Source organism: Polypterus senegalus, chromosome 10 (assembly GCF_016835505.1).
Source record: "Polypterus senegalus isolate Bchr_013 chromosome 10, ASM1683550v1, whole genome shotgun sequence".
Lineage (NCBI taxonomy): Eukaryota > Metazoa > Chordata > Cladistia > Polypteriformes > Polypteridae > Polypterus > Polypterus senegalus.
The window spans coordinates 18,007,595-18,019,960 of NC_053163.1; the positions used below are offsets into that span (position 1 = coordinate 18,007,595).

Consider the following 12,366-nt stretch of genomic DNA (forward strand, 5'->3'; position numbering starts at 1 on the left):
AGATAGATAGATAGACGTTATCTGTCCCCAAGGGAACATTAAAAGTTTATTGAAATTCAAGAGAAGTTTGTGGCCTGGCCAGTAGGCTTTAAATGATGAACACTTTACATGGAGGTGTGACCTGGCCAGGATGGTTCTCAATTCTTGTCCCAGTTGTGCTAAAAGATTACTAGATGGACTTAGGGATACTGTCTGTCAAGAGCAGTTTCCTCTCCAGTATACATCTGTCATCGTCCCATTATGGAATCCTGCTACACGGGATTCCCATAGTCCAGGATGACAACCCTGTTGGGGTTCTTGAGTGCTACCAGGGGGTGCAGGGAGAAGACCTCCCTGTGTTGTGGATGTTTCTGCCTTAAGTACTCCCCAGTTCAATATAAAAGGAAGGACATTTAGTACAAGGGAATTCAGTTTTAGTGCTCTCTTGCTTAAATCCACTTTAAGAAAGTAACAGAAGGCTGGCTATGAAATAAATGTTGTGGTCCGGGGATGTCTCAAGAGTTGCAATAGCAACAACTTGAAAAGCACAAACAATTTACTTCATGTACTGAAGAGGACATTCAGATGAGTTTCTGCACAAACTCATCACACAAGGGTCAGAGCGGACATCTGATGACAAAGCTGCTATTTCATCTGCAGCTCAGCTCCACTCCTTCAAATTGTAGGGCTCTTTATATATCGAATTTTATTTGCAGCCAGTTTCACATGTTGCTCCAGGAAATGACAAATCAATCCATGTATCTGAGAACATGTATTCTGTAGGCAACACTCAACATAACAATGTGGCTTGACTGCATTGTACACTTCACTGGAAAAGGTAGTAAATAGGGATAGCCAGCCAAAGCCTTACTCACACACATGGAGAACAAGTAAACTCTACAGAATGGGACTCGAGGCTCTATAGTTTTTCATTTTTTAACAGAACAAACAAAAAAAAAAACGCTGCATACTCAAAGCAAAACCCCTTCAGTTCCTTGCAGGTGTTGATTCGTTTACTATTGCTGCCAGCTGTTATTACACAGCATAATCTTTACGCTATTTCATAAGTAAAGAGTCCAATCAGAATAAATTTCTTCTCATCGAAATTCATAGGCTGTGGCAATCCCGTTTTCTGCATTGAGGAAGCACTGGAGTTAAAGACGAGTCTCGCCATTACTGGGCGATCGTGTGATAATTACGATCAATATGCCCTCCCTTCGCACCGCCCTCTGTCTTGTCGATAATGAATCTGTTCAGCCAAGTGGTGGAGCCGCAGAAATACAGCGAGCTGGCAGACCTCGGAAAGTCGAACGGCCTCAGTATTTGTTCCATTTCTTTTTGAAGTAAATCAAATCAAGGTCGCGACGCTGGCCCGAGCTCAACAGGCAATCGCATCGTGCCAGTTTAGGGTAGCTACATGAAAGGAGTCGAGCCCATTGAATGTGGTAGGACAAATATGAAGAAATCACGTGGCGAACGAGCAAAATGCACACAGACAGCCATGTGAACTACAGACGCTTGGCAGCAGGGCTTACTAGATGGGAGATTGATGCTAGAATGGTGCAAATAATATATATATATATATATATATATATATATATATATATATATATATATATATATATATATATATATATATATATATATATATATATATATATATATATATATATATATATATATATATATATATATATATATATATAGTATAATTTCAGTACGAGCAAACAAAGCTGGACAGATAACAGAAGAACCAGGTTTGAATTACTATGCGGCCGATTTCCAAGGCAGTGGCGTACTACACATTGAAGAGTTCTGTTTTCTTTAAGAACCTTTTCAAAGCCCAAAAGACCAACGTCACATACACCAGAATAAAGTGCTTTTCTGTCACGCAATAGCTCTTCAAGGAATAACACAACTCAGTTAACTGCCAATGGAGGGCCGTTATTTATTGATGGGTGTGAATGTAGAGCGACAACAAACAGGAGTACCACAAAGCCACGGGGAGAACGTGCAAACTAAAGCCACTGGCTACAGTCGTGAAAAAATGTCTTCTTAACAACCATGTCTTATTTCGCGCAAGGCTGTACAAAGTGCATTGCTGGGGTTTATTATTGAAGCGCACAGCGCAGATTAGGAGTTGAGCCTTCGTCTGTCACCGAGCAGCTGACGCACTCGGCCTACCTGGAGGGCCTTAAAGCAGAAGAGGGTTTGATGAGCATGCTTAATGGTATATCTTGTTCTGTGTATTCTCTGAACGCCTGGAACTGATTCTGTCTAATAAACCAAACCTGGAAGGAATGCAACGTGGCACCCTCACCTACTCGCCCCGTGCCAATGTAATTTTTGAATCGATTCGTTAATTCATTTATTGTCTAACTCCACCCTTCCACCCATTTTCCTAAGCCGTGTATCCAGGGCAGGGACGCGGGAGTCTATCTATAAGACAAAAGCTGGACGGGATGCCAGTCCGTCGCAGGTTGAACACTCACACACAAACACCTTAGGGCCAGTTTAGCAACGCCAAACTGCCTAACCTTCATGTCTTTGGACCGTGGTATTATTCTAGGTCGCTGCTGTCCCTGATAGAAGTGTAGAAGACACACAGGATGGTTTGCTAGCTATCGCAGGACCCGCGATGAATCCAATTTAGATATGTCGGTGCTGTGAAATTTCGTGGTGAGACAGCATTTCACTGACATATCTTGTTAAATGAATCTGTAGACACCCCCACTTGTGCTGAATGACTAAATTCGTATTGTCCCCCAGGCCCCAGCACCTCGGCTCCATTGAACAGGACGCTTCTTGGGCTCAGCTAAACGCACCCCTGCCGAGAGGAAAAGAAGATCCCATGGCTCGGGAAGCAGTTTGGGGCGGGATGGAGTTCAGAAGGACGAGGACTGGCTGATCTGAAATTCTAAACCCGCCCATATATGCCCACGCCCTCAGATCTTCGCCCCGCCCCGTCCCGCGGGGGCTGCGTGGAGCGGAGTCCCGTCCAAAATGGATTTGATGTGCTTATTTTCATACAAGCTCTTTAAAAGCACAGTTACAAAAGAATGCTTGTGTGGTTCTTTATGGAAGAACCATTTCTTTCCATGAAGGATTCTTTGGGTTTTGAAAAGGCTCCTAATAGATGAACTAAACAGAAATCTTTAATGTGTAGTGGGCAGCCTAGAAAGATACTAGCAGATCAAGAAAAAATTAACTTAGCCTATGCGATTGTATGCAGCTGGAGTCCTTTTAAAATCAGGAACCCAATTAAATATCACAAATCTGTTATCATCTCATAGTTATTTATGGAACCTGTCAAAGATCTAATAAGAGAGGTTCTTTCTGGACCCTTCATCTAGTCCTTTTGAGAACCAAAAAATGGTTTTTCTTGGCATTATTTCTCAACCACTGGGTCGGGCGCTGGTTCTCGCCGGAGGGTCGTGACTTGCTATTGTTTATATTGATAGTGGGTCGTAGTAGGTCAGGATCGCGCTCGATTAGACAGGTTGACCACCACCTGGTGACTCGAGAAGACACTTATAAAGGATAAAGCGGTTAGCTTTGAAGAACGACAGTTGACCCTTGATTACTAAAAGTATGCGTGAACTTCCAGTGATTAAGAATAGGATGAAACTCGCTTGAGCATTATTATTATTATTATTATTATTATTATTATTATTATTATTATTATTATTATTATTATTATTATTATTATTGTTGTTGTTGTTGTTGTTGTTGTTGTTGTTAAGATAGATAGATAGATAGATAGATAGATAGATAGATAGATAGATAGATAGATAGATAGATAGATAGATATTTGGTATAGTAGGCAAGATAGATAGATAGATAGATAGATAGATAGATAGATAGATAGATAGATAGATCTTTGTATTTCATTTGTCTCGACCCTTTTGCGGCACAGTTCGGCAGAACGAACCTCAGCTAGTAGTCTCCTATTCTTGGCGTCACACACAATTTGAAACTGACAAGCGAACACTCTTTACGTTATTCCATAAGCTCCTCCATTGAACTTCTGCTTTACGTTTTTAACGCAAGAGCGGTTTTGATATTTTAACATACTAATTCTCAATTCACAGTATGTGTAAAGTTTAAAGAATCGCCGAGGCAGCGTGTACAAAACACTCTAAAAAGCGAAAAAATAAATGTTATAAACAGTTGAACCGCCGCGTCCATTAAGGCACATGTTGCGCTCACGAGCATCCGCGACTTTCAAAGAGGACATATAAAATGAAATGCTTGTCTTCTGAATTTAAGAGTGAGGGAATGCAAATTACAGTTCAGCATAGCCGTATATGAAAATTTAAAGAATGGCTACAGAGAGAATATGCGTTCTTATAAGAGCGCAAAGCAAAACCTCGAAATTACATTTGTGAACACAGGATTTCGTCCCAAGGCGTTTCAAAATGTCAGACAGGCGCATCTCGCCTGTTAATTGAATGTATAGTTCAACCAGACGACGTGCCTCACCTCTCAGATTGTACAGTTTTGGAAATGACTGGTGTCGCGGGTTTTACTTCTAAAGGTAATTCAAGTTAGTGTTAACAGGTTTATACACTTTAGTGGGTTTAGTCTCTTGGATATTTCGTTCTATTTTACAGAAGAACAAGATATTTTACAAACGAGTGGAGACCATGCAGACCACCAAGCTCGTTTGTCTGATAGCTCAACTGTCCTCATATCTCATCCACTTAAGGGCTGTCAAGGTTTCTGCTTTAATTATATGGCTCGGATAGTTTACCATGACATACAGCCGTGTAACAATCAGGGTGGAAAAGGGACGGAGCAACAATGGGCTCAAGGGAGGAAACAGCCGGGGACCAGACGCCGCTCAGGCACATGCACGCGGTTACTTTAAAATCTCACATTAACACCAAAATAATAAAATGAGAGCTCACATAAAATTATAAGTCAGGTTAAAACTCAGAAAAAGGTCAGATAGTGTCGTTAAGCGACCTAACGGGCAAAGCTTTAGGGACGGGGAGAGTGTACAGCCAGACAGACACCAGAATGTGCGACATGCAAGCAATTAACTGGCTGGATAAGTCTTTCTTTCTTTCTTTCTTTCTTTCTTTCTTTCTTTTTCTTTCTTTCTTTCTTTCTTTCTTGTTGATCACAGAGTAAATATTACACGGAACAACACTCTGAAAGACAAAAGTGCCAAAAATAGTTCTTCAAAGCTAACCATTTTTTGGTTATCAAATCACCCATCCAAATGTAGGTTCCAGAAATTATATATACATATATTAATTACATCCTTAACAGGTTCCATATGTAGCCTTACAGTAAATAGATGTTTTGAGTGTAATCCCAGCGTGTTCCTTAATCCCAGCGTGTTCCTGATTATCAAAAGACTCTGTCTGCAGTTTTTTCTTGACCTGTCAGTATCCTGCTAGGGACCCTATAAAGATTTCTGTTTTATCTTCAAATTAAGTACCCCTTTCAAAGCCCACAGAGCCAATTACATATGCAAGAAAATGAAACGGTTCTGCCAAGCAATTGGTTCTGCTAAGAATCACACAGCCTATTAAAATGCCATTAAATAGCCGCTATTCTTAACTGAGCATGGAACTGCACCGTTTCCTCCCCTTTACATTTCCTGAACAAACAAACATGGACAAAAATGGAGCAGAATAAAAGATAGCGATAAATCTTCTAATCAAAGAGCAGAAATTAAGAACCAATAAGCTATTGTATATACGTACAAAGCCAACCTGCAAAATATACTCGTCGAGACAAATAAGCCAATCCGTCAATGCGACGCGTGCGCGCGCGCTGTTCCGTTAACTGCAGAGTGAGCTTCTAATTGGCTGGAGCGAAATAAAGCGTGGAGGGAGCCGAAGATTACGACTTTATTGTCCTGAAACCGGGTCTATACTGGAGGCCTGTCTAAAACTAATTACACAGGAGACCCGTTAGCAAACAAGTAACGCATGATTTTACTGTACATACGATCCCAATTCTATAAGAGAACAACATTTTCCCAAACCAGCCACACGAAAGTTCCTGAAAGAACCTTTATTTATTTGTATACGTAACAAGTTCATTGATTATTATTACTTATTATTTGACGGATTTATCCAAAACAGCAATACAATGGATTTAATTTCTGGAGCACAGGCAGGTGAAGTGCCTTGCTCGGTATCACACAATGTCGGTAGCAGGATTTGAACCCACAACCTCAGTGTTTAAAATGCGCTAACCACTAAACTTCTTGCCCTGATGATAATACATTTGTGAAATCTCAATAAGTTCCTGATTTTTAGGGACTCTTGCTGCGTATAATGACACTAGCGGCGTTCAGTATTCTACTGAGTAGCCTAAGATACATTCAAGATTTCTGTTTTCATCCAAGCGTGTCAAAACCCAAAGAACCAGTATGATATGCGAAGATTTATTCCCAGGGCGGGACGATTCTTGGTCACGCAATGGTTCTACGAGGAACTACTTTAGAACCGTAATTTGTAGGAGTGTGGATGGGAACAAACATATCAAAGCGCTTTGGACGGAACGGGTCTCGGTAGGCGCACACTGAGTTTGACCGAGCGAATGTAATGACTGAAGCAAATACTAAGGATAATTAAAGCAGTGTTTTAGGGGAGTAGGAGCAAAACTGAACAGATGGCAGAAGAACCAGGTCTGAATTATGAGACATATTTCCAAGGCAATGACGTATAACGTACTGCACGATTTCTGTTTTGGAAACTTTTCAAAGCCCAAAGAACCGATATCCCATGCAAAGAACCCTTCCCAGAATGGTAATAGCTCTAGGAGGAGCCACATAAGCCAGTAAAGCGTCATTAGAGAGTCGTTATTTATTGACGTCCATCCATCTGTGACTACGGAAGGAATACAAATCAGAGTACTAGAAAGCCACGGGGAGAACTTGCAAACTCCAAACAGACAATTCACTGGCAAAAATTAAAAATGAATACAGGAGGGTACACACAAAGTTCTAGAATTTCCTTACCTGGATTATTGAGCATGCATCGAGGCAAAGTTGAAGAGACAGCAGAAGCACCAGATATGAATTATTACAGTCTCATAAATCAAGGTGCCAGAGTGGTCCTTTAGACTGGGGGAACCACTTTTTGGTTCTCAAAGGACCCATCTACATGAAGGTTTCAGAAATAACCTTAATTTATTTAGGTCCACAACAGGCTCCATATTATATATAACCATGGACAGATGGCAACAGATTTGTGAAATACCAATGGCTCGTGATTTTATAAGGACTCTTGGTGTATGCAATAACACAGGCTAAGTTCAGGTATTCTTGGTTTGTTGGTGTCCTGCTAGGTAGCCTACCATACATGAAAAGTATTTTTTTTTCCCCTAGATATAATAGTTTTTCAAAGCACAAAAAAACAACTTCATATTAAGAACCCGTCCCAAAATGAAATTGTGCTTTATCAAGCAATAGTTCTTCGTGGAACCACACAACAAAGAATTATAAAGTGCAATTAAAGAACCAGTATTTTAAGAATATATTGAAATGATATCCAAGACAATGACAATGCTAAACGTCTATGTTTATGCACTTATTTGTATTCTGCTGAAGTCTCGTTTCTTCAGTCTCCATGTGTATGCAAATCAACGTATGCACAATTAACCCGCCAGGTTCCTACTACGTATTTACATCTTTTATATTGAGTTTAATATCGCCGACCGCATAAAAATGATAACTGGCAATGTAAACTCCACCAGGGCTGTGGTATACTTTTCCCTACATAAAATCATTTTTATTACCCTTTTTTTTTTTTCAAATACATCACTACCTTTTATTTGCACATTGCAGACGACTTTAATGAATAAATGACGCCGACGTTCGTACGCCCGTAATATTGTAGCCTCCTTAACGATTTAATGGCTCATTGACCTGCACTCTCCGAAGCGCTGTCCTCTTTTTCATCTAATCGTAGCGGCCTCTCCCGCGTAATTAGAGTAATAGACCCCCCTCTGACTGGACCATTTGCACTTGTTTAAACATATTGCTGGTCACCCGACATTGACTTGCTGCTAGAGGTTGCCTTTAATCAAACAAGACGTGTAAATTGATTTGACTATACGTGCGCGGAGAGCTTCGGTTTGAAGGTGATCGGAATAAAGATTAGCACGTGGAGCCACGGAGAAAGAAACTGGTGGGCTTCACCATGTTTCGAAAATGAGGCCCACCAAAATTCAACTTTAAGTTGATGTAATCTTCGAAGACCCTAAAAAGAGACGGATTGATCCTTTTGTTTTGCGTAATTGTTTCATAAAGCACCCTACTGGCAAGAAAACGCTAATTACGTTTCTTACGTGTATAGCGTACCGCTATAAGCAAACACCTGCATTACTGAAGTAAACGATTGTTTTACATATCCCCAAATACTGTTAAGACGATTAAGACAAGCTGTAAAACTGTTTTCATTGGTGGTGGAATTACCTCAAGTTTCTCGATCCGGTCTTTGAGATGTCGGGTGGCTTGCTCCAGTTGCTCCACCGCCCGAATCGTGTGCAAGTTGGCAGCTGGCTGGGGTCGATCTCCGACCATCCGACTCGTGTCTCTCCGTGAACCCCAGAGAGCCGCCGCTGTGCCCCCCAGGCTTTTTCCATTCACACTTCGCTCCTCTAGTCCATTTTCACACTCATTCAGTTTGTTCGTCAGCTCCCTGATTGTCTCCTGGTCATTTAAAATCTGGTCCTTCTGTGAGAGGACGGTCTGCCGGAGCTGATCCGCAGTAGAGCGGAGGTAACCGTAGTCTTCCCCCGAATAAAGAGTCGGGTCATCCGATTGAGGCTGTTTAGAGTCCTGCTTCGATTTGCACTGATCGGCTGGAATCGGCGTGCAGATCATGCGACTAAAACTGAACTGTTGCTCCGGTTGGTGTTGACCGCTCAAGACGTTGAAAGTAGGGGCTTCGGCACTCAAACCGAAACCCTTACCCCGGCCCAAACCCTGCCCTCCGTTGGCCGCTTCAGTACCATGGAGAGCGCTCAGGTAACCCACCTCAGGGGATGAGCCAGAGTGCTGCATCGTGGCCGAGGACAGCGATTCATTGAGGTTTGACGACGGCGGAGGGGCTTTGCCGAAGCCGGGGTAAACGCTGGCGATGATGCAGATGATTGCCCCGAGGAACGCCAGCATTCCCGCGGCGAGGAGAACAGCGAGAAACTTCAGGGTGACGGCTGGTGTGGGACGATCAGAAGAGAGAAAGCTTTCAAATTTCAGCTGTTTTTAAGGTTAAGAAGAGAAGTAGACGGAGATCGCGTTGGAAAAAAAAATTACCTTATTTGCAACCTGAGCATGAACAGAATGTGCACGAGAAAGATCATCCCATACAAAGGGGGTCTAATCAGTGAGCTTGCTGCTAGTGCGCGTAAGTAAATCGCACAGCCGTGCTGGAGAGTCGTGGATTTCAATTATTCAGCAGCTCTGCTGAGTTTGCGCTCTCTCTCTCCCTCTCTCTCCCTCTCTCTCTCTTACTCACTTAGTCACTTCCATAATGGAGGGAGAGAGAGAGAGTAAAATGCGAGGATGAAGCCTACAGACGAGTAATTCGACATGAAGAGGGAGGGCACAGGAGGGCGACAGATACAGAAATACGGATCAAGATAGAGGAGAAGTAAAAAAAAAAGTGGGGGGCGGAGAGAGTAAAACCCCTCCCAGCCCTCATAATCTACCAACCTATAGCGGATAATTTAGGGCATCAGATTTAGCAATCCTCATTGGGGTCTACGGCATCTAGGTCTTATTGTGTGCGTGAGGCGTTTTAACCCTTTTGTAGTCATTAGGCTGCTCAACTCGAGTAACCAGTAAGACGTCTAAGTCATTCCGTCTTAGAAGAAAAGCTCGTTAATACCCGCAAGAGGATGGCACTGGGAGCTCATAGGTGATTTGAAAGACATTGACCAGGGGCGGAATGACAGAAAGGCAGGAAAATGTCAGTCATTTTCTAACTCGCTTAATCCTAAACAGGGTTGCAGGGGTCTGCTGGAGCCTATCCCAGCTAGCATTGGGCGCAGGGCAGGGACAAACAAACACACCCAAACCTCCAACCACACATTAGGGCCAATTCAGCATCGCCAGTTCACTGAACCTGCATGTCTTTGGACTGTGGGAGGAAACCTGAGAAAGACAATGCAGATATGGGGAGAACATGCAAACATCACATGGGGAGGACCTGGTGAACGAACAAGGCAGCAGCGCTACCACTGCAGTACAATGTCAGTCAGTCAGTGTCCAATCCGCTATTTCCTAACTACGGGGTCATGGGGGGGGGTCTTGCTGGAGCCAATCCCAGCCAGCACAGGGCGCAAGGCAGGAACAAACCCCGGGCAGGGCGCCAGTACACCGCAGGGCACACAAACACCCACACACCAAGCACGCCAATACACCTAACCTGCATGTCTTTGGACTGTGGGAGGAAACCCACGCAGATATGGGGAGAACATGCAAACTCCACGCAGGGAGGACCCGGGAAGAGAACCTAACTGTGAGGAGGCAGCACTACCACTGCGCCACCATGCTGCCCTACAGGACAATGTGCTACTGATAATCCAAAATCAGATTCTGAATTTAGAGGAAAAGCTTATATATGCTCAAAAATTAGGAACGCTAAAACTGAGTAAGACCTTCGTTTTATTCTCACAAAAACCCCAGTTCTTTGTGGTATGGATTTCATAAGATGTTGGAAAACATTCCTTTGAGATTATGGTCCATGTTGATATATACAGTGGTGTGAAAAACTATTTGCCCCCTTCCTGATTTCTTATTCTTTTGCATGTTTGTCACACAAAATGTTTCTGATCATCAAACACATTTAACCATTAGTCAAATATAACACAAGTAAACACAAAATGCAGTTTTTAAATGATGGATTTTATTATTTAGGGAGAAAAAAAATCCAAACCTGCATGGCCCTGTGTGAAAAAGTAATTGCCCCTGAACCTAATAACTGGTTGGGCCACCCTTAGCAGCAATAACTGCAATCAAGCGCTTGCGATAACTTGCAATGAGTCTTTTACAGCGCTCTGGAGGAATTTTGGCCCACTCATCTTTGCAGAATTGTTGTAATTCAGCTTTATTTGAGGGTTTTCTAGCATGAACCGCCTTTTTAAGGTCATGCCATAGCATCTCAATTGGATTCAGGTCAGGACTTTGACTAGGCCACTCCAAAGTCTTCATTTTGTTTTTCTTCAGCCATTCAGAGGTGGATTTGCTGGTGTGTTTTGGGTCATTGTCCTGTTGCAGCACCCAAGATCGCTTCAGCTTGAGTTGACGAACAGATGGCCGGACATTCTCCTTCAGGATTTTTTGGTAGACAGTAGAATTCATGGTTCCATCTATCACAGCAAGCCTTCCAGGTCCTGAAGCAGCAAAACAACCCCAGACCATCACACTACCACCACCATATTTTACTGTTGGTATGATGTTCTTTTTCTGAAATGCTGTGTTCCTTTTACGCCAGATGTAACGGGACATTTGCCTTCCAAAAGTTCAACTTTTGTCTCATCAGTCCACAAGGTATTTTCCCAAAAGTCTTGGCAATCATTGAGATGTTTCTTAGCAAAATTGAGACGAGCCCTAATGTTCTTTTGCTTAACAGTGGTTTGCGTCTTGGAAATCTGCCATGCAGGCCGTTTTGCCCAGTCTCTTTCTTATGGTGGAGTTGTGAACACTGACCTTAATTTAGGCAAGTGAGGCCCGCAGTTCTTTAGACGTTGTCCTGGGGTCTTTTGTGACCTCTCGGATGAGTCTTCTCTGCGCTCTTGGGGTACTTTTGGTCGGCCAGCCACTCCTGGGAAGGTTCACCACTGTTCCATGTTTTTGCCATTTGTGGATAATGGCTCTCACTGTGGTTCGCTGGAGTCCCAAAGCTTTAGAAATGGCTTTATAACCTTTACCAGACTGATAGATCTCAATTACTTCTGTTCTCATTTGTTCCTGAATTTCTTTGGATCTTGGCATGATGTCTAGCTTTTGAGGTGCTTTTGGTCTACTTCTCTGTGTCAGGCAGCTCCTATTGAAGTGATTTCTTGATTGAAACAGGTGTGGCAGTAATCAGGCCTGGGGGTGGCTACGGAAATTGAACTCAGGTGTGATACACCACAGTTAGGTTATTTTTAACAAGGGGCAATTACTTTTTCACACAGGGCCATGTAGGTTTGGATTTTTTTTTTCTCCCTAAATAATAAAAACCATCATTTAAAAACTGCATTTTGTGCTTACTTGTGTTATATTTGACTAATGGTTAAATGTGTTTGATGATCAGAAACATTTTGTGTGACAAACATGCAAAAGAATAAGAAATCAGGAAGGGGGCAAATAGTTTTTCACACCACTGTATGACTTCATCCCGCAATGTCTGTAGATTTGTCAGTTGCAGGTTC

The 12,366-nt window shown here is 42.6% G+C and overlaps 1 protein-coding gene across 1 annotated transcript in view; it reads right to left on the reverse strand.

The window, feature by feature from the left end:
• The window catches only part of nptxrb (neuronal pentraxin receptor b), a 52,379-nt gene extending 42,840 nt beyond the window's left edge, over positions 1-9,539 (reverse strand). The window contains exon 1 of the mRNA XM_039765364.1: positions 8,420-9,539. Coding sequence (XP_039621298.1) covers positions 8,420-9,121 — 702 coding nt within the window. The 5' untranslated portion in view covers positions 9,122-9,539. The remainder of the gene's footprint in view (positions 1-8,419) is intronic.
• Positions 9,540-12,366: the final 2,827 nt, after the last annotated feature.